General features: G+C 45.2%; 1 protein-coding gene across 3 annotated transcripts in view; it reads right to left on the bottom strand.

Moving 5' to 3' along the window:
• The window catches only part of ranbp10 (RAN binding protein 10), a 190,192-nt gene that overhangs the window by 54,717 nt on the left and 111,955 nt on the right, over nucleotides 1-23,520 (bottom strand). For 2 of the 3 annotated variants that reach the window (XM_070897955.1, XM_070897956.1), the window contains one exon: nucleotides 9,364-9,531. In XM_070897955.1, the coding sequence (XP_070754056.1) occupies nucleotides 9,364-9,531 (168 nt within the window). Of the gene's footprint in view, nucleotides 1-9,363; nucleotides 9,532-11,055; nucleotides 11,108-23,520 lie in introns of those variants that run through there. The other variant, XM_070897957.1, reaches the window with a different exon arrangement.

The following is a 23,520-nucleotide window of genomic DNA, read 5'->3' as shown; positions in this document are numbered from 1 at the left end:
AGTGGAGAGCACCAGTTTCAACTGTCGCAGGACGAGAGAGTGGAGAGCACCAGTTCAAACTGTCACAGGATAGGAGAGTGGAGAGCACCAGTTCCCACTGTCACAGGACGGGAGAGTGGAGAGCACCAGTTCAAACTGTCATAGGAGCATCCAGTCGTGCCCCGGTAACTGCCCCCAAAGGAAGTGGAGTGTGGGAAATTGCACTCCACTTCCATCGAGGGGTGGTAAGGCCAATTCTGCGGCGGGAGCAGGACTTCCACACTGGGGGCTAAAATTCCCTGCCCCAGAAGGTTACCGCCCCCAAGATGGGAGCCTGTGCGGGGAGGCAGAGGGAAGATGAGGGGAGACGGGGGCGGGGGATGGAGGGGAGAGTGGTGGAGGTGGGGGGCGGAGAAACCCAGGGCGGGGGACAGGAGGGGCCACATTGCAGCGAAGGTCTGGGGGGGGCGAAGTGTGTTGGAGGGGCGGGCCTGGGGGCTCTGTGCCTCGGTGCGGGGCGTGTTCAGAGTGGGGTGGACGGGTTGACTGCGCAGATGGCGGTTGGTGGATGTGGTGTGGTTGGCGTCGCGGGGGCGTGGCTCCGGGGTGGCCGGGGCTGGGGGCTCGACATCCAGGGATGTTTGGCATTTGGGAAGGATTCTGACGGGACGGGGCGGGTTGGGTGCGAGGGGAGTGTTCCCGGTGTTGGGTGGGTCCGGAGCAGGGGGGGGGGGGGGGGTGGCAAGCTCTTGGGATGGGAGGTGGTATGTTTGGGGCTGGGATTGGGAGAGACTTCTTCACTCGGGGATTGTTGGCCTGTGGGGTTCCCTGCCGCGGAGAGTTGTTGATACCAGTTCATTGGATGTGTTTGGGAGGGAGTTGGATGTGGTCCTTGGGGCTGGGGGGGTCGGGGGGGGGTGTGGAGGGGGCATGGGGGGGAGGTGTTGGGGTGGGTAATCAGCCATGATCTTGTTGAATGGCAGTGCAGGCTCGAAGGGCCGAATGACCTACTCCTGCACCTATTTTCTATGTTTTATGTCTCGACCATAACAGAGCTGTGGAGGATGACTGTTTTACTGCAGACAATAAAATAGATACTCTAGGTTAAGGCCCTATAATGACTGTATCCTGGAGTGTTAGGAATGTTTTATCATTCACATGGATATTCAAATACGGAATCTATTACAAGTGCACACTAGCTCTGAATTCCAATTTTTTCCTAGTTTCTCTTCTATTTCCCCTCATGCCGTCTCTAAGCTCACCTTGTTCATGAGAATCACATCCTGCCCCCATTCCCACTAAACTGCTGACTAACCGACTTCCTTTCCTAGCCCCCAGATTAGCCGATATTGTAAATGGTTCCCTCTCCTCGCGTACTGTCCTCGCTCCTTTTCAAATCTGCCATCAACACCCCCCCCTCCTCAAAAAAGTCTCTGTCCTTGAAATCTACCGCCCCATCTCCAGCCTCCCTTTCCTTTACAAAGTCATTGAACATGTTGTCGCCTCCCAAATTTGTTTCCATCTTTCCCATAAATCTATGTTTGAACTCCTCCAATTGGGTTTCTGCCCTTATCAAAATCACAAATGACATGCTATGCAATTGTGACCGTGTTAAACTATCTTTCCTCATCCGTCTTGACTTGTTTGCAGCCTTTAACATGGTTGACAACACCATCCTCCTCCAACACCTCTCCTCCGTTGTCCAGCTGGGTGGGACTGGCCTCGTCTGGTTCCATTCCTATCTATTAAGTCATAGTCAAAGAATCTCCTGCAATAGCTTCTCTTCCCGTTCCCGCAACATTACCTCTGCAGTCCCACGGATATATCCTTGGCCCTCTACTATTCTCACCTACATGGTGCCCCTCAGCAACATCATCCCAAAACACATCAGAATCCATATGCGCGCTGACGACACCCAGCTCTACTTCGCTACCACCTCTCTTGACCCCTTCACTGCCATTTCACACGCTGCTTGTCCAACATCCAGTACTGAATGAGCAGAAATTTCCGCCAATTAAATATTGGGAAGACAGAAGCCATTGTCTTTGATACCCACAACAAACTTCATTCCCTAGCCACCGATTCCATCCCCCTCCCTGGCCACTGTCTGAGACTGAACTGGATTTTTTGAATGGGAGTCAAAGGTTATGGGGAGTGGGCGGGGAAGTGGAGTTGAAGCCAGGATCAGATCAGCCACGATCTTATTGAATGGTGGAGCAGGCTCGAGGGGCCAAATGGTCTACTCCTGCTCCCATTTCTTAAGTTCTAACCTCGCCGTCCTATTTGACTCTGCGCTGAGCTGCTGACCCCATACCCTCTCCATCACCGAGACCGCCTAATTATAGCTCCGTAATATCACCTGACTCTGTTCCTGCCTCAGCTCTTTCTGCTGAAACCCCAGGTTGATTTATAGTTTCAAATATTTGATTTACAAGGAAAGCGTCAAACAACTTGGGGTTTTTCAGCTTGGAAATGATGTGTCTGAGAGGTGATCTTATAAAGATATGCAAGAAAGTTAACAGAATTGATAAATCTAACATTATAAGTTAAACAGTGAGAGTCGGACAAAATGATGCAGAGTCAAATTAATAAAAAGGTAAAGAATATTAAGGGAATCAAGGGATATGGGGACGATGCAGGAAAGTGGAGTTGAGGTAGAAGATCAGCCATGATCTTGTTGAATGGCGGAGCAGACTTGAGGGGCTGAATGGCCTACTCCTGCTCCTAATTTTTACGTTCTTATGTAAATTTAAGACTGTCAGGAAATTCTTCATTACACAAACAGAAGTATATTGAATAGATTTCCAGGAAGAATAGTGGAGGTGAAACCCCTGGAATCTTATTGGATGCTGAAATTAAGGATCTTTCTGGGTGGATAATTAAGATCGTCCAAATGACTTCCTTATCTGTAAATATCTTGTGATGCTGGTTCAAGCATTTGCTAAAACCCAACTTAGTGCTCTAATATCCAATTCTGATCATCAGATGGAGCTGTGCAAATGCTAAACAGATACAGTGCAGTATTCAGTCGTTCTTGGATTCAGTACAGTACGTTCAGTGACTGGAATAGGGTACAATGATAATAGAAGATATTTCAGCAAAAAAGCTCACTGCCATGCCAATCAATTTCAAGGCAAAAATTGCCCAATTCTTCAAAAGAAAACCATGATGTTCTGCTGAATCAGAGGGAGCTAGACACAGGAAAATACAGCATGTCCCATTCTGCGCTCTATAATTTTCTTGTACTTTGTGAAACTGATATGTACCTGTTCAAGAAAAAACAATTTCTAAATGAAGTTGGGACTTTGATCAGCCTACTAGGCCATGATAGGAACATAGGAACAGGAATAGGCTATTCAGCCCCTCCAGCCTGTTCCGCCATTTAATTAGATCATGGCTGATCTGTATCTTACATCTGCCCACTTTGCTTACATAATCCTGAATACACTTGCCGAAAGATTCTCAACCAAGTATGCTTATGTTGGTGCATCAACTCACGAGGAAGCCTGGGAATACAAATCAAAGTAATAAAGCAAGGTACTATATCAATATCCCTCTCTCACTGAACTCATTAGAGGATGGATAAAAATCCATGGCATATTACCACACTGATCTAAAGTAAAGATAAATTTAGATTTTTGGTGAAGAGCTGGCTGTTGCTGCAGGGACAATGGGCTAGAGTTTCCCCAACCTGTTTTTCTGGCGCCCTCACCCAAGATGCGGCGGTTTTGTCCGCCTCCAAGCGCGCCGAAAAAAGACGTCGGTATTCTGGCCACTCCCCAGCCTCTCTTCGGTTGTGGCGCAGCGTGGCCCAATGGATTGGGGACGGAGCCAGGTCCTAGCGCTGAAAACATGCGCGCCAGAGTCTGTGCACATGTGCAGTAAGCTACTGGCAGGCCGAATCTGTGAGTATGCGCTGCAGACTGTGTGGGAGGGGCCGTAGCACACCGTCCCTAGACCTGGCCGAATGGGCTCCCTCATCGGCGGCCCGCTGCGTTCCCTAAGGTAGGACTTCTATTTTTTGTTATTTACTAATTGATTTTGGTGCTTTAGAGGTTTCTTCTATTTTTTTATTTTTTATTTATTGATTGCTTATTACTTTGGTCTTGGTGCTTTTGGTGCAGGGTTCCTTCTATTTTATTTGTTAATTAATTGTTTATTACTTTTTGTGCTTTGTTTGGTGCTTGGTGGTGCTTTAAATGTAGTTACTTGCACTGATTCCTTAACTCTAGCTAAGATTTTTCTGTGCGGACAGAAGTGGCAACATACGCTGGTCTAAGTTAGTTTGGAGCAACTATTTGCTGGCCAAACACCTAAAACAGGGGTAAGTGGCTGGGAACGCCGCCTTTTGAAAAAAAACTGAACTAAAAAAACCTAACTCACTTTACACTGGCGCAAATTAAATGGCCAGAATTGCAACTAAAGAGATAGTCCAGAAAAATCAAGTTGCTCCAAAAAAAAGGAGCAACTACTGGGGAAACTTGGGCCCAATATGCCTGTTGTAGTCTCCTTGGCAAACATCTTCACTACGGTGAGTCAATTAAGGAGGACTCCAAACTAGTCTTTAGGTAGCCTGGAGTGCTGGCTTTGCTTGGGAAGTCTGAACCAGCACTTGTATCAAGCCTTGACATGCTGTACAATACCCAAGCATCTGGTACAAATAACAATCAGATTCAACTTGGAGGCTTGAATACAGCTGAGCCTAATTTTGCCTCTAGTGAATCAGCCCCATCAATAAACATACAGCAAGTAAGGCACAGGGGACCAGACAGTGCACTGCAGTCTCCATTGCCAGATGGGCTCAAGTTTCAGCCTGAGTTGCTCCTATTTTTTTTTTAGAACAACTAGTTTAGAATGAAGCATCTTAGAAATTGCAATTCTCGGCATTTAATTTGCTCCAGTTCTAGTGAGTTAGAATAGTTTCATTGTAGAACAGATTTTTTTTTCAAGTTTACGCCTGTTTTGGAAGTTTAGGCAGTGAAAACTTCCTCCAAGCTAACTTAGAATGGAGTAAATGTAGATTTTTGTACGCTCAGAAAAACCTTGCCTACACTTATAAATCAGGCGTAAGGAACAAGAGATGGGGGGTGTTTACAAGCATTAAACACTTCACTTTTACAAATAAGGAGCCATCATCAATAATAAATGATAAATAAGTCAATAAATCAATCATTCAAAAAAAAATTTTTTTTTAAATCAATAAATAAAAAATTAAGTTTCTACTCAGCGACTGCAGCACCAGGAGCCCTCCAACAGCGTGCTGGAATGGGGCCCCCCAGTGTCTCGCTCTCTATGTTTCTGACAGCGAGGGGTGGTGGGGGGGGAAAGAGGAGAGGGGACGAAGGGGAAGAAGAGGAGAGGAGAGGAGAGGGAGGAGAGGAGAGGAGAGGAGAGGGGGGAGGAAGAGGAGGGGGGGGGAGAAAGAGGAGGGGGGGGGAGAAAGAGGAGGGGGGGGAGAAGGAGGAGGGAGGGGAGAAAGAGGAGGGGGGGGAGGGAGAAAGGAGGTGGGAGGGAGGGAGGGGGCCGGGGGAAGGAGGGGGGCTGAACGGGAGGGAGGGAGACTGAACGGGCCCCGCCGCTGCCACTGGCTCCCCCGAAGGATTTCGGGGGACTTCGGGCGGGACCCTCCCCCAGCGAGAGGCCGGGTGGGCGGGCCTCACTGACGCCGGCTCCCACGGAGTACTTCATGCAGAGCCCGACCCCAGCGAGATGCCAGGCGGGCCCCACCGAAGACGAGGTAAGATGCGTCAGGACACTCGGCCCGGGATAGGGGCGACGTCCCTACGGCCTGGGATAGGGTCGTCACCTGGAGACAGGACGCGCTGGGAGGGCCAGGAGCTATTGTTCAAAAATCTGTCCATCTCCGCCTTAAATATATTCAATGACACAGCCTCCACAGCTCTCTGAGGCAGAGAATTAAACAGGTTTACAACCCTCCGAGAGAAGAAATTCCTCATCTCCGTTTTAAATGTCGGCCCCTTATTGAGACTATGCCTCCTAGTTCTAGTTTCCCCTATGAGTGGAAATATCCTCTTGGCATCCACCTTATTATCTTATACGTTTCGATAAGATCACCTCTCAGCCTTCTGAACTCCAATGAGTATAGGCCCAACTGACTCAACTTATCTTCATAAGTGAACCCCCTCATCTCAGGAATCAACATAAACCTTCACTGAACTGCTTCCAATGCAAGTATATGTATCCATCTTAAATATGGAGACCAAAACTGTTTGCAGTACTCTAGGTGTGGCCTCACCAATACCCTGTACAGTTGTAGCAGGACTTCTCTGCTTTTATATTCTATCCCCCTTGCAATAAAGGCCAACATTCCATTTGCCTTCCTGATTACTTGCTGTACCTGCATACTAACTTTTTGTGTTTCATGCCCCCAGGTCCCTCTGTACTGCAGCACTTTGACATTTTTCTCCATTTAAATTATAATTTGCGTTTCTATTTTTGCTGCCAAAGTGGATAACCTCACTTTTTCCCACATTAGACTCCATCTGCCAATTTTTTGCCCACTTAGCCTGCCTATATCCTTTTGCAGATTTTGTGTCCTCCTCACAATTTGCTTTTCCACCCATCTTTGTATCATCAGCAAACTTGGCTACATTACACTCGGTCCCTTCATCCGAGTCATTAATATTGATTGTAAATAGTTGAGGCCATAGCACCGATCCATGTGGCACCCCACCAGTTACTGTTTGCCAACCGGAAAATGACTCATTTATCCCGACTCTGTTTTCTGTTAGTTAGCCAATCCTCTATCCATACTAATATATTAGCCCCAACTCCATGAACTTTTATCTTGTGCAGTAACCTTTTATGTGGAACCTTATCGAATGCCTTCTGGAAATCCAAATACACCAGATCCACTGGTTCGCCCTGCTTGTTACATTCTCAAAGAACTCCAGCAAATTTGTCAAACATGATTTCCCTTTCATAAAACCATGCTGACTGCTTGACTCAATTATGCTTTTCCAAATGTCCCGCTACTGCTTCCTTAATAATGGGCTCCAAGATTTTCCCAATGACAGACGTTAGGCTAACTGGTCAATAGTTTCCTGATTTTTGTCTGCCTCCTTTTTTAAATAGGGGTGTTACATTTGCAGTTTCCAATCTGCTGGGACCTCCCCAGAATCCAAGGAATTTTGGTAGATTACAACCAATGCAACCACTATCTTTGCAGCCACTTCTTTTAAGACTCTAGGATGCAAGCCATCAGGTCCAGGGGACTTGTCCACCTTTAGTCCCATTATTTTACCGGTACTACTTCTTTCGTGATAGTGATTGTTTTTAGTTTCTCCCCCCCATAGCCCCTTGATTATTCCCTATTGGGATGTTTTTCGTGTCTCTCACCATGAAGACTGATACAAAATATTTATTCATAGACTCGGCCATTTCCCTGTTCCCCATTATTCATTCCCCAGTCTCATCCTCTAAGGGACCAACATTTACTTTAGACACTCTTTTCCTTTTTATGTACCTGTAGAAACTCTTACTATCCGTTTTCATATTTTGTGCTGGTTTACTTTCATAACCTATCTTCCCCCTCTATTATTTTTTTAGTCCTTCTTTGCTGGCTTTTAAAAGTTTCTCTGGCCTTCCACTATAGTCTTGGCCACATTGTATGCCCTTGTTTTCAATTTGATAGCATCCTTTATTTCCTTAGTTAGCCATGGATGGTTATCCCTTCTCTTACAGTCTTTCCTTCTCATTAGGATATATTTTTGTTGCTAGTTATGAAATATATCCTTAAATGTTTGCCACTGCTCCTCAACCGTCCCACACTTTATTCTATTTTCCCAATCCATTTTAGCCAACGCTGCCTTCATACCTTTGTAGTCTCCTTTATTTAAGCTTATTTAGGACACTGGTTTGAGAACCAACTTTCTCACCCTCCAACTAAATTTGAAATTCAACAATGCTATGGTCACTCATTCCTAGAGGGTCCTTTATTAATCCCGTCTCATTACATAGTACCAGATCTAAGATAGCCTGCTCCCTGGTTGGTTCCGCAATGTACTGTTCAAGGAAACTATCCCGGATCCATTGTATGAACTCTTCCTCAAGGCTACCTTGGCCAATTTGCTTTGTCCAATCAATATGAAGGTTAAAATCGCCCATGATTATTGCCGTTCCTTTTTTACAAGTTTCCATTAATTCTTGATTTATACTCCGTCCAACAGTGTAGCTACTGTTAAGGGGCCTATAGACTATGCCCACCAGTGGCTTTCCCCCTTATTATTTCTCATCTCCACCCAAACTGATTCAACATCTTGATCTTCTGAGCCAATATCGTTTCTCACTAACGCACTGATCTCACCCTTTATTAGCAGAGCTACCCCACCTTCTTTTCCTTTCTGTCTGTTCTTCCAAATTGTCCTGAATATTTAGTTCCCAGCCTTGGTCATCTTGCAACCATGTCTCTGCAATGGCTATCAGATCATACCCATTTGTATCTATTTATGCTGTCAACTCATCTATTTTGTTACAAATGCTGTGTGCATTCAGATAAAGAGCTTTTAAATTTGTTTTTTTTTAACCTTTTTTTCCTGCTTTGACCCCACTTTCATGTTTATACATTCTGTTCCTTCCTGTCACGCTCGGTTTTTATTTCCCCCAGTGCTATCCTGCTCGATTGCCTTCTGCTTATTCTTTGACTTTTTAAATTTCTGCTCACCTGAACCCTCCCCCCAACTAATTCGTTTAAAGCCCTCTCCACAGCCCTAGTTATTCGATTCGCCAGGACCCTGGTCCCAGCACAGTCTAAGTGGAGCCCGTCCCAACAGAACAGCTCCCTATTACCCCAGGAGTGGTGCCAGTGTCCCACGAACCAAAGTCCATGTGTTCACTTTTCATGTGTGAGCCTACACTGAGTATTAGCAGGCATACTTGATTGTGGAAGGGTACACACCGGATTCTGCCTGTATATTTGCAATTTATAGCTGAAGTCAATGGATGGCCAGCAAGCGCAGGAACTTCAGCAGATTTTCTCTTCTCCACCCAACCCAGATGTATTGAGGCCAACTGTACTACAGCTATCACTATCTAGGTTGAGATTAGCTAACTTAGTACAAACCAGCGATTGAACCTGGCACTTTCCGGGACTACATAGTTTAGTACCACTTACCCATTGAGCCATTGCAACATAATCACATTTTGATTTTAGAAAAGAGTCAATAATTCAACAAGTAGAAATCTGCATTTTTCACAAGAGACATGTTTACCGTGAAGGGAATGAAAGGGAAAATGCAGCATCAGTTACAAAAAATTTATATTCAGCCTCTAGCCTGTTTTGAATTGTAAAGTAAACCTCAGGTGAATGAGTCCCTTAATCACATTGCAGTCCAGCAGTCTTACAAGTGGCAGATGATGGCTTACCGAGGCTGTGACCATTCTTTGTGTAGAAGCAGGTGTTGTTTATGAGGTTAACGCAGCACCCAATAACATCGCCAGTGGTGAAAGTGGGACCGTATGGCTGCCCTGTACCTGAAGAGCAGAAGGAATGTCCATCGTCTCCATGGTAACCATATGAATGTTTGTCCCAACCTGCAAAACATGGAGCGGAGGGAAGGCAGAGTTTACATTTGTTTTCATTTCAAGGTTTCCGTTAAAACAATGTGTTCAGACAAAAGTATTGCTGTCCCCTGTCATGGGCACTTTATTCATAGTAGCAGGCAGGAGTCGGCTCTCGTTTACAAGAACAAACACTGCCAATAAAAGTAAATCATGTGAAACAAAATCAGGATTTTTAAACAGATTTCAAAAATACAGGAGGGAAAATTCAATATGGCCACTAATTTTTCCAGCGTAAAAATCGGTGTTACGCCTCTGAAATTTTCAATGCCATCCGACACCACTGAACCATGCCCGAATTAAGTTAGATGTCATACTTTCACACATTCTGACGAAGGGTCATCGACCCGAAACGTTAACTCTGCTTCCTCTCCACAGAAGCTGCCTGACCTGCTGAGATTTCCAGCATTTTCTGTTTTTATTCCAGATTCCAGCCTCCGCAGTATTTTGCTTTTGTAGATGTCATACTGGTTCGGGCAACCTTTTAGTTGTCCAGGGCATTCGCCTGAAAAAGGCGTTAAGATCCCAATTTGTTTATTTAAGGAGCCTAAGGGATTGTAGGCCCCAAATGCAAAACTCAGGTCCAACTAGGCAGACCTTGTACCATATAAGTTGCACCTAAACATGAATAGACGGCTCAAAAAAAAGTCCCAAGAAATTTCATTATTTTGGGCTCAGTGGGAGCCGAGTGCTCCTCCTGGGTCCACAAAAAAACTCCGGCCCGCAGACAGCATGACCACCCCCGATATCAACTCTTCTCCTATCTCCCTTCCCCCACCCCTGATTGCTGATTAGCTTAGCATAGGAGTTAGCCGATTTCCCAGCGAGCTGCAGCAAGGTGCCCGTTACATGCTGGCAGCTAGCCAGCGGCATTTAAATGAGGTCCGAAGCTGAAGCTGGCTCAGGCCTCAGACCAACTTTGTGCCTGTTTTGGTCAAATCTCTTGGCAACACAGTACCTCGATGCAATAACCATGAATTCTTGGTAGACCTTAAGGAAATGCAAGTTGATAAAAAAAACATACCGACTGTCAGATTCAGTTAACAGATCCACAACAATTTAAAATATTGAAAAAAACCTGAGATTTTGTACATCTTTATTTTAGAAATGGAGATGGAATTAAAAAGTTAATTTTCCATGCATATAAATGGAAGCATGCCATAGTCTCTATAAAAAAACATTTCAACAGCTGCTGGGCAGAAATAAGGCAATATAAGGAAAATGGCAACCATTATGGTTTCCTGCCATTGCAGCCACCTTTTCCCCTACTACTGGTGAATCTGTCCTCCCGTGGACAGAGTCACTTCACCAACAAAGGTACTCGTGAAGATGGCATGGTACAAAGCAATCAGTTTACAGTTACAGGTTTCAGGAGCGACGGGTAGCCATACAGAAAGAATTAGAAACATTGGGGTTAGGTTTCGGGCCGTGCCTAGAACGGCGCAGCCCCGACATCGACGCCCGTTTTTCGCACCAAAAAGCGCGACAAAAACTTACCTAGGAATTCTCGGCCTCCCTGTAGGTCCCTCGGAGCTCGGCACGGCACGCAGAGATCAGCGGGGGTGCAGAGCCACAGCGTCGCGCCGATTCTGGAAGTGCGGGGGGTGGGGCTAACTTAGATCCTAGGACGTCGTGCCGGCAGTCCTGCGTGTGCACGTTGGAGCGCGCGCAGTAGGTCACAACCATTTGCACTCGGCCATTTTTAAAGGAACTTGAAGAAAAGTGTTGATTTGTTTCGTGGACCTCTGGAAAGGCTTGGGATTGAATCTTGATGATTATTTGTGCCTGAAGGAGTGCTTTTAGCAGCACTGTTGAATAAATCACCTGCTGAAATCAATGAGTGCTGCATAGGTGCATGCAAAGTAAGGACTGTGTGTTTTGAAAAATAAGAGTGTCAATTTAATACAGCAATGGAATAACGTCCAACGAACAAAGAATTTCTTGCATGAGGAAGTGGAGATATTAGTCAACGTCATTGAGCAGAGATGGCAGGAGCTGGATACTAGCAACAGAAGTCGCATAAAAGTGCCACCAAAAGAAATGAAGAAACGCTGGAACCAAGTTGCAGAAGATTACTGTGCAGTGGTGCATACCATGAGATCTGGAAGCCAGTGTAAAAAGAAATGGCACAACCTTGGTCAAGTATTTAGTGCAAGTAATATTTTCATTTTTAAATGTAATCGTAATTGTCATGTGACTATCTGTATGTCCCACCCTGCAGAAAGACGCATTCTTTAAAAAGTTATATTTTACTCTTTGCAGAAGAAATTGGCCCACAACAAAAGGGAAGCAACTTGAACAGGACTAGGCACGCCCAATCTGCATCCACTGACACCCTTGGAACAGAGGGTAACTGCTATGATGAGTTGTACATTGAGAAAAGCAATCAGTACAGCACAAGCTCGCCCTGCACGCGAGGAAGAGGGTAAGTCCTGAAAATGCATCGTGGCCCTTTAAATCAACCTGCTGCCTGGCCTGCTATGTGTGAGAGTACTCATGCCACCCATCCTGCCCCCTCCTTTGCTGTTAAACATTTGACTGTTCTGATGTATTTTGCAGAACATGATGATGATGATGATGATGATGATGCCAACCCTGAAGATCCTGACGATCCAGAACAAGAACGAGTAGAACCAGATGCGGACAATCCAGACTGGATGCTGGTTGCGATGACTGAAATGTCTACAGGGGAGACCTTCCAAATTAATGTTCGAGCCCACATTAAGGGGCATCTGAGTTTCAACCCCTTGCATAGGTTCTGGTTCCACCTTCCATGGTTTTGATTCCAACGTTGCGGGTCCCAGTGGTACTGGTGATATAAAAGGAGCAGTTTACACCCATTCACCCACTATCCCAGCCCACGGCTCGCACTCGAGTGGTGCCGGATGCAAGACTTAGGGCCGCACCATCCCAGCCTGTGCCTCCCACTCTAGTGCTGCCGTCTGGAACACCGAGCGCCCCACCGTCCCAGCCCGTGCCTCTCACTCTAGTACTGCCATCTGGAACACCGAGTGCCCCACCATCCAAGCCCACGCCTCCCAGTGTAGTGGTGCCGGGAGGCAGACCCAGGCAGAGGAGGAGATTGGAGACACGCTCTCCTGAGATGCAGCGTGCAACAGATGCGGCTCAGGTTGTGGCATTGGGTATGGAGACCAATGAGCTTACCCGATCACTCTTCGGTAGCATCAGTGCAGTAGGTGAAGATGTGACGGTATTGATGGGAGAAATAGCAGTAATGACATGGGAACTTAGGGAGGGAATGTCCGAGGGAGTGCAATCGACGTCACAAGCTGTCAGAAACATAGAAAATAGGTGGGGGAGTAGGTTATTCGGCCCTTCGAGCCTGCATCACCATTCAATAAGATCATGGCTGATCATTCCTTCAGTACCCCTTTCCTGCTTTCTCTCCATACCCCTTGATCCCTTTAGCCGCAAGGGCCATATCTAACTCCCTTATATCCAATGAACTGGCATTAACAACTCTCTGCGGTAGAGAATTCCACATGTTAACAACTCTCTGAGTGAAGAAGTTTCTCCTCATTTCAATCCTAAATGGCCTACCCCTTATCCTAAGACTGTGTCCCCTGGTTCTGGACTTTCTCATCATCGGAAACATTCTTCCTGCATCTAACCTGTCCAGTCCCGTCAGAATCTTGTAAGTTTCTATGAGATCCCCTCTCAGCCTTCTAAACTCCAGTGTATAAAGGCCCAGTTGATCCAGTCTCTCCTCATATGTCAGTCCCGCCATCCTGGGAATCAGTCTGGTGAACCTTCGCTGCACTCCCTCAATTTCAAGAACGTCCTTCCTCAGATTAGGAGAACAAAACAGAACACAATATTCCAGGTGAGGCCTCACCAATGCCCTGTACAACTGCAGTAAGACCTCCCTACTCCAAAACTCAAATCCCCTAGCTATGAAGGCCAACATACCATTTGCCTTATTCACTGCCTGCTGTACCTGCATGCCAACTTTCAATGACCATGACACCCAGGTCTCGTTGCACCTCCTAATCTGCCACCATTCAGATAATATTCTGCCTTCGTGTTTTTGCCACAAAAATGGATAACCACACATTTATCCACATTATACTGCATCTGCCATGCATTTGCCCACTCACCTAACCTGTCCAAGTCACCCTGCAGCCTCTTAGCCTCCTCCTCACAGCTCACATCGCCACTCAGTTTAGTGTCATCTGCAAACTTGAAGATATTACACTCAATTCCTTAATCTAAATCATTAATGTATATTGTAAAGAGCTGGGGTCCCAGCACTGAGCCCTGCAGCACTCCACTAGTCACAGCCTGCCATTCTGAAAAGGACCCGTTTATCCCGACTCTCTGCTTCCTGTCTGCCAACCAGTTCTCTATCCACGTCAGTATATTACCTCCAATACCACGTGCTTTGATTTTGCACACCAATCTCTTGAGTGGGACCTTGTCAAAAGCCTTTTGAAAGTCCAAATACACCAGATCCACTGGTTCTTGTCCATTCTACTAGTTACATCCTCAAAAAATTCCAGAAGATTTGTCAAGCATGATTTCCCCTTCATAAATCCATGCTGACTTGGTCCAATCCTGTCACTGCTTTCCAAATGCGCTGCTATTTCATCCTTAATAATTGATTCCAACATTTTCCCCACTACTGATGTCAGGCTAACCGGTCTATAATTACCCGTTTTCTCTCTCTCTCCTTTTTTAAAAAGTGGTGTTACATTAGCAACCCTCCAGTCCATAGGAACTGATCCAGAGTCGATAGACTGCTGGAAAATTACCACCAATGCATCCACTATTTCTAGGGCCACTTCCTTAAGTACTCTGGGATATAGACGATCAGGCCCTGGGGATTTATCAGCCTTCAATCCCATCAATTTCCCTAACACAATTTCCCGCCTAAAAAGGATATCGTTCAGTTCCTCCTGCTCACTAGACCCTCAGTCCCCTAGTACCCCGGAAGATTATTTGTGTCTTCCTTTGTGAAGACAGAACCAAAGCACTTGTTCAATTGGTCTGCCATTTCTTTGTTTCCCATTATAAATTCACCTGAATCTGACTGCAAGGGACCTACGTTTGTCTTCACTAATCTTTTTCTCTTCACATATCTATAGAAGCTTGTGCAGTCATTTTTTATGTTTCCGGCAAGCTTCCTCTCGTACTCTATTTTCCCCCTCTTAATTAAATCCTTTGTCCTCCTGAATCCTAAATTTCTCCCAGTCCTCTGGTTTGCTGCTTTTTCTGGCTAATTTGTATGCCTCTTCCTTGGATTTAACGCTATCCTTAATTTCCCTTGTTAGCCATGGTTGAGCCACCTTCCCCGTTTTATTTTTACTCTAGACAGGGATGTACAATTGTTGAAGTTTGTCCATATTAAAAGGTTTGCCATTGCCTATCCACCGTCAACCCTTTAAGTATCATTTGCCAGTCTAAGTTAGCCAATTCGCGCCTCATACCGTCAAAGTTACCTTTCCTTAAGTTCAGGACCCTAGTTTCTATATTAACTTTGTCACTCTCCATCTTAATAAAGAATTCTACCATAATATGGTCACTCTTCCCCAAGGGGCCTCGCACAAGATTGCTAATTAATCCCTTCTCATTATACATCACCCAGTCTAGGATGGCCCGCACTCTGGTTGGTTCCTCAACATATTGGTCTCGAAAACCATCCCTAATACACTCCAGGAAATCCTCCTCCACCGCATTGCTACCAGTTAGGTTAGCCAATCAATATGTAGATTAAAGTCGCCCATGATTACTGCTGTACCTCTATTGCACACATCCCTTATTTCTTGTTTGATGCTGTCTCCAACCTCACTACTACTATTTGGTGGCCTGTACACAACTCCCACTAGCGTTTTCTGCCCCTTGGTATTCCGTAGCTCTACCCATACCGATTCCACATCATCCAAGCTAATGTCCTTCCTTACAATTGTATTAATTTCCTCTTTAACCAGCAACGCCATCCCGCTTCCTTTTCCTTTCTGCCTATCCTTCCTAAATGCTGAATACCCTTGGATGTTGAGTTCCCAGCCTTGGTCACCCTTGACCCATATCTCCGTGATGCCAATCACATCGTATCCGTTAACTGCTATCTGCGCAGTTAATTCATCCACCTTATTCCGAATACTCCTCGCATTGAGGCACAGAGCCTTCAGGCTTGTCTTTTTAACACACTTTGACCCTTTAGAATTTTGCTGTAAAGTGGCCTTTTTTGTTTTTTGCCTTGGGTTTCTCTGCCCTCCACTTTTACTTTTCTCCTTTCTATCTTTTGCTTCTGCCTCCATTTTGTTTCCCTCTGTCTCCCTGCATAGGTTCCCATCCCCCTGCCATGTTAGTTTAACTCCTCCCAAACAGCACTAGCAAATACACCCCCAAGGACATTGGTTCCAGTCCTGCCCAGGTGCAAACTGTCCGGTTTGTATTGGTCCCACCTCCTCCAGAACCGGTTCCAATGCCCCAGGAATTCGAATCCCTCCCTGCTGCACCACTGCTCAAGCCACGTATTCATCTGAGCTATTCTGCGATTCCTACTCTGACTAGCATGAGGCACTGGTATCAATCCTGAGATTACTACTTTTGAGGTCCTACTTTTTAAATTTAACTCCTAGCTCCCTAAATTCGTCTCGTAGGACCTCATCCGGTTTTTTACCAATATTGTTGGTACCTATATGTACCACGACAACTGGCTGTTCACCCTCCCTTTTTAGAATGTCCTGCACCCGCTCCGAGACATCCTTGACCCTTGCATCAGGGAGGCAACATACCATCCTGGAGTCTCGGTTGCGGCCGCAGAAACATCTATCTATTCCCCTTACAATTGAATCCCCTATCACTATCGCTCTCCCACTCTTTTTCCTGCCCCCTTGTACAGCAGAGCCACCCATGGTGCCATGGACTTGGCTGTTGCTGCTCTCCCCTGATGAGTCATCCCCCTCAACAGTACCCAAAGCGGTGACAGAGCAATATTGGCATCATCTGTGCTCTCAAATGACCTTGGGATAAAATGTGCCCCGAGAATTATATTTTTTTTTAAATAATATGGAGGTAATTAGCAAAGGAATTATTTACTTGTCTCAAAACCTCAAAATCCATTCATGGGCAATTCATTTTCGGCATTGATCTGGTAATTTATTATGACAATAGAATGGAGTGCCGATGTCTTTAGTGGAGTTCAAAGGAATTCATTGCAGTGATGGTCTTCTTCATCTGCAGAATTGGAGATGCTCAAGGATACTGAACAGAACTTATTAACGCAAGGTGGACAGGTGTCAGCTGCAGCACAGCACTTTGAAGGAGTGGACGTTGATGGAGTGTTAGTTGCAATGGGTGGTAAAAGAGTGAAAGTTGATGAAGTGAGCGAAGCAGAAGTGGAAGGTGATGAAGTTGATGATGGAGGAACGGAAGTTGATGAAGTGTATGATGGAGGAACGGAAGTTGATGAAGTGGATGATGGAGGAACGGAAGTTGATGAAGTGGATGATGGAGGAACGGAAGTTGATGAAGTGGATGATGGAGGAACGGAAGTTGATGAAGTGGATGATGGAGGAACGGAAGTTGATGAAGTGGATGATAGAGTGTTAGTTGATGAAGTGAGTGAAGCAGCAGTGGAAGGTGATGACGTTGATGATGAAAGAATGGAAAGTGATGAATACCATGTGCTTTAATTTTGCACACCAATCTCTTATGTGGGACCTTGTCAAAAGCCCCTTGAAAGTCCAAATACACCACATCCATTGGTTCTCCCTTATCCACTCTACTAGTTACATCCTCAAAAAATTCCAGAAGATTTGTCAAGCATGATTTCCCCTTCATAAATCCATGCTGACTTGGACTGATCCTGTCACTGCTTTCCAAATGCGCTGCTATTTCATCTTTAATCATTGATTCCAACATTTTCCCCACTACTGATGTCAGGCTAACCGGTCCATAATTACCTGTTTTCTCTCTCCCTCCTTTCTTAAACAACTACATTAGCTACCCTCCAGTCCATAGGAACTGATCCAGATTCGATAGACTGTTGGAAAATGATCACCGATGCATCCACTATTTCTATGACCACTTCCTTAAGTACTCTGGGATGCAGACTATCAGGCCCCGGGGATTTATCAGCCTTCAATCCCATCAATTTTCCTAACACAATTTCCCGCTTTATAAGGATATCCTTCAATTCCTCCTTCTCACTAGACCCTCGGTCCCCTAGTATTTCCGGAAGGTTATTGCAAACCAAAAATTTGTATTCACATCAATTCTTTCACAAGCAAGGCGAGAACTTGATTAATTAAGCCGAGTACATTATGGCCTTTTACACAGCGTCTATATTAAATGGGAAACATGTCTCAATGAGTTGAGAACTTTTTTTTAAATCCAAAGGACAGGAAGTCAAAACACCCTTTTAAAAGTAGTGCTTGAACCACATATGGTGTGGCACTGCATCCAAAACCTCGGGCTATCCACAAGTGGATGCAGAGGATATTTCCACTCAGGGGAAAGTAAAACTAGGGGAAGTCTCAGAATAAGGGGCCACCCATTTAAAATTAAGATGAGGAGGAATTTCTTCTCTGAAGAGGGTTGTTAATCTATGGAATGCTTTGTCCCAGAGAGCTATGGAGGCTGGATCATTGAATATATTTAAGGTGGAGATAGACAGATTTTTGAGCAATAAGGGAATAAAGGGTTATGGGGAGTGAGCAGGGAAGTGGAGCTGAGTCCATAATCAGGTCAGCCATGATCATATTAAATGGCGGAGCAGGCTCGAGGGGCCATGTGGCCTACTTCTACTCCTATTTATTATGTTGTTATGTATTCCAAGGCACGTTAGGCAGCTCTTTCTACTTACTCCACTCAGAAACAAAGTGTTCATATGTTGCAGCCATCACACCAGAGTGTCGTCAGTTAGGCTTGGATCCTCATACAAGTAAAAACTGGGTTCAAACTCTTGTCAGTGACCACTGGGGTAGGTCATGGCTATATCATGGATTTCTGTAATCTTTCTTGATACTGAATATTTAATTGAGTCATTGATATAACTGTGTACACCTTATTTTATAAACCAGTTAGTGTGTTACAAGAAATTTTGCCAGACATTATCTCTAAAGTTTTCACGCAAAATATGTTGTTACCAAACTGAGTCATGAGTGAGAAAACAAAATACTGTGACCATTTAAAAGTTTGAACAGCGACTGTTCTCCAATAATCCATTTACGTCACAGTTTTACAGTAGGGCCACTCAACATAAATGATTATACTGTGCAGTATTTGCCGACCAATTTGTTCCATTATCAGTGAGGAAGCCACAGACAGTAACCCCTTTATTGGTCTCAAATTAAAAACTGCAGCATCTCGCTTTAAAACAACTGGTCAATTTCAGGTCAGTTTTGCATGTTCAAAAGCAAATCAACACTACATGGCCCCAAGTTTCCACATGATTTGCTCCTGATTTTTAGGAGCAATTGGTGGAGAACGGAGTATCTTAGAAATCGCAATTCTCCACATTTAAGTTTTCTGCAGTTCTAGTCATGTAGAACAGTTTCACTTTTGAACAGAATTTTTTTTTCAAAAGGGGGAGTGTCCGGCCACTGATGCCTGATTTGAAAGTTTCCACAGTGAAAACATACTCCAAACTAACTTAGAATGGAGCAAGTGAAGATTTTTGTAGGCCTGAAAAAAACCTTGTCTACACATTAAAAAATCAAGTGCAGGTTACAAATTAGGCGTCCGGAACAAGTGGGGGGGGGGGGGGGGGAAGGGAAGTCATTACATTCCACAATAAATCCTTAGTTATACTTATACAAATATTATACAAATAATTCCAACCTGAATAAAAATTTATAAGCAAAGAAAAGATTAAATAAACCATGTTCCTACCTGTGTGAAAGTGCTTCAGGCAGGCCTTTCAGGGAGGGAGAAGGCTGCAGGAAGCCTCACAAGCCGACAGCGGGGGGGTGGGGAGGGGGGAGGCAGTAAGGGCTCGACCGACCCGTTCCCGACGGCGGGGGGGGGGGGGGGGGGGAGAGGCAGTAAGGGCCCGACCGACCCGTTCCCGACGGCGGAGGGTGGGGAGGCAGTAAGGGCCCGACCGACCCGTTCCCGACGGCGGGGGGAGGGGGAGGCAGTAAGGGCCCGACCGACCCGTTCCCGACGGCGGGGGGAGGGGGAGGCCCCCCTGCCGTCGGTCAGGCCCGTCGGGAAACGGCTGCCTCAACTTCTGAGGCTTCCTGCAGCCTTCTCACTGCTGCAAGAAGCCTCAGTGCTGATCATGGAAGGGCAATGTGGTTGTATTAAAAAATTAAACAGCTACAAAGAACTACAAAAATGGCCGAGTGCCAATGTTTCCTTCACACTGCGCGTGCGCGAACGCTCCAACGCGCACGCGCAGGGTTGCCGGCACGAAAAAAACTCATTTAAATGGTGCCCGCCCCCTCCTACTTACAAAATCGGCGCGAGTGGTAGGCTCCGCCCCCTGGGCGCCGCGCCAAGCCGACATCGAGCTCGAGAATAGCGCGTTTTTTTTCAGGCGCCGTTTTTGGCGCGAAAAACAGGCGCCCAGCTAGGAGGGGCGCCTGTTTTGCCGCGTGTGGAAACTTGGGGCCCATGTCACTACACACCCAAACTCAACAGCAGGAAGTAAATAAACAAGTCCTTGTATCGCCTACGCTTGACCCTTGAACAGTCAAGTTGAAAATACTTCAGACACATACTATAGAACAGAACTATCCTACCACAATACCAATAATAAAAAAACTCTTGACTGCATCAATTGTGCAGGTTTATTTTGAAAACTGAGAATGTACAAAATTAAAATTACAAGTCAGCAGAGTACATGGTATAATGTTTATATATGGGAGAGGAAGGAAGAGGAGCTGAATAGGAAGACAAAAAGGATGTTTGTGTCAGGTTCCTTGCATTTCTTTCTTGCACCTGACTTATTGCTATTAATGTGGTCAGAAAATAACCACATTACATAAAAATCAAAGTTCTTTACCTGGTCTGAGAGAGGCAATTACAAAATTTATTTCAGGCCCGTCTTACTGGGCGGAGATAGATAGAAAATAGAGATCGAGACAGAGACACATACTTACATAATGTCTCATCATATCTCAAAGAGGTTCACACGCACTTTGAAGTGCAGTTACGACTTAGATCAGCAAACATAACACCAAATTTACACATGACAAGATCCCATAAACAGATCAGGCGAATTATCAGTTAGTTTGTTTTTAGTGACGGTAAGATTGTTGAAAAAAATGTTGACCATGCCACCAAGAAAACATCCTGCTCTTCTTCAAAGATCTCATGGCACTATATAGTGTCACTCAAACAAGGAAATAGGGCCTTATCCCATCTCATCCAAAGGATGGCACCTCTGACAATACAGCACTCTCAATACTGCCATGAATGTCTCAAGTATGAACCCATAGTCTTCTGACTAGGAGGCGAGACTGTAACCAACTAAGCGAAATGGAAATTTAAGCCTATATAGCGAACAGCAAGGAGAATTAACCACAACAATGGGTCAATTTGCTGCACCAGGACTCACTCAGTTCAACAGCTAAAGACTCACGGTCTGCAATTCTGAAAAACCAAGTGTATACTTCACTTAAGCTGTCTGTATAACTGATAGACACACACTGGCTGCAACTGATAGGAGCTAGGCAAATGCCCACTCCCATGTACTTTTAAAAAGGCAACAAGGCCACACAAGTTGTGAATTACCGGGTGAACTAATAACTGTCAGCTTCCTGTAACAGATCTGAAATACGGTACAGTACTTATTGCTGCTAGAATAAACTGAACATATTAACGTAGACACAGTGTACAAAGAGTCTAGTCACAAGACGATGAAAGGTGTCCGATTACACAGTCCAATACAAACACTCTTCACAGTCGGCTAAATATATCTCCTGACCAAATTAGTACTTATTAGCCGCAGCAATGGAGCTCTGCTGCAGTGTGACATTAATAAAACCTCCTCATGCCCTTATACTCTACTTGATACCACATCATGTCAACAAATTCACTGCCGAGGGAGAGGGCTCAGGAAGCAGTACATTCCAGTCCGGGTCCACATTTCCTCCATCAACAATGTAGCACTGTAGGAAGCTGACTGAGGATTCCTTATTACTATACAGTCAATGGTGATCTGCTTTAAATCACAGAACTGTACAAACCCAAACCTTCTGTACTCATTTCTCAAAAAGCCCCAGCCCATTTAAAATCATGTTCTCATCATAGGCAGTTCCTCAAAATCGAAGAAGACTTGCTTCCACTCCAAAAGTGAGTTCTCAGGTGACTGAACAGTCCAATATGGGAATTACAGTCTCTGTCACAGGTGGGACATACAGTCGTTGAAGGAAAGGGTGGATGGGGAGACTGGTTTGCCGCACGCTCCTTCCGCTGCCTGCGCTTGATTTCTGCATGCTTTCGCCAATGATACCCAAGGTGCTCAGCGCCCTCCCGGATGCTCTTTCTCTACTTAGGGCGGTCTTTGGCCAGGGACTCCCAGGTATCGGTGGGGATGTTGCATTTTATCAAGGAGGCTTTGAGGATGTCGTTGAAACGTTTCCTCTGCCCACCTGGGGCTCGCTTGCCGTGTAGGAGTTCCGAGTAGAGCGCTTGCTTTGAGAGGCTTGTGTCAGGCTAAGTCATGTGTCATGTTCTCAGATGCTGGTGTGTAGGCATTAACACTCAAGAAATTTCTGCATTCTAAGAACTGAACATAAAATGTCAAGCATGCAAATGAGCCTCTTCAAAAGGTCATTTGCTGATCTGATCCATCTACAAATTGTTAGTGTAAGAATATGAAACTGAAGGAGTTTCCCAGCTCAGAACTTGTGTGTTCAGATATTACAGCTGCATCATAAACCAATTTTAATTTTTCACAGTATAGTACCACAAGAGATATGTAATTAGGCCTAAAAGACATTTAATTGCATTTCCTTGGCCTTAAGAGCTGGACGTATAGGCATTTGTGGTAATTTCCAAAAGCACTTTGGGGTTAGACTTAGCATAAATTCTCTGAACCTTCCTCCCTCTATAGATCTTCTTTCCAAAGTTTCTGTTTTCATTTCAATCTAACTTCCACGATCTTTGGGCCCCTCCATGCCATAAATCACTCCTTGATGGAGAGAAAGGGCAACTCATCTGTTCCTGCCATTGGCAAATAGGACAGACTAAAAACATTAACATAGCCCTTTGGAACGTTATACCCACGAACCCCATAGTATACCCCTTACTACTATATCAATGCACTGTAACTTTGTTGGCTAGTTCCTAAATCAAACAAGTTCACTTCAGGCTCCCCCAAAGACTCAGTGGATAGCTGTATCATAGAATGTGTTACTGATTCAGAGGCCAGGAAATTTCCAGCTTCAATCTGTATTTTGTGCTTAGTTTGCTGATCTCAGCTGAGGAGATAATGGAGACACTGCAGTTAACCTGTGTTCCTGGGTTAAAGGAGCAGAATGGGAAAAATAGGATTCTTGGCAACGTTGAACAGGAGGTCCCATACAGGGCACTTACCAGCTGTTGCCACTGAAAAAGACACTGCGCATGCGCACGGAAAAAAAAGTTAGAGGGAACATTGGTTCGTGGTCCTAATCTCTATCCAGTGGCCCACGCTGGAACGTATATGTGTGCATAATGTGCATAGACAGGATCACCTATACACCCCTATAGTCCGATTGCCTGCAACGTTCACTGTCTGGGACTTGTGCACAAAGGTGAAAACTGGCAAATGTGGTAACGCTCTGGAATCTTAACCCACCAAATGAACAACGTTTGGAGAGAGGGACAGGAAAAGGAGATCACTTCATTCCAGGCAGTGTACTGAGTAACATAGACACGTGTTGGACAATCTACTCCAAAATCACACCCGCATGGTCCCACATTTGTCAAACACTGGTGCATTTCCCCACACTTACTGATATCAAATTTAATTTGTTGTCAGGCTGAATGCTTATTGGACCAAGT

Source organism: Pristiophorus japonicus, chromosome 13, assembly GCF_044704955.1.
Source record: "Pristiophorus japonicus isolate sPriJap1 chromosome 13, sPriJap1.hap1, whole genome shotgun sequence".
NCBI lineage: Eukaryota > Metazoa > Chordata > Chondrichthyes > Pristiophoridae > Pristiophorus > Pristiophorus japonicus.
This window is presented reverse-complemented; position numbering and strand designations above follow the sequence as displayed.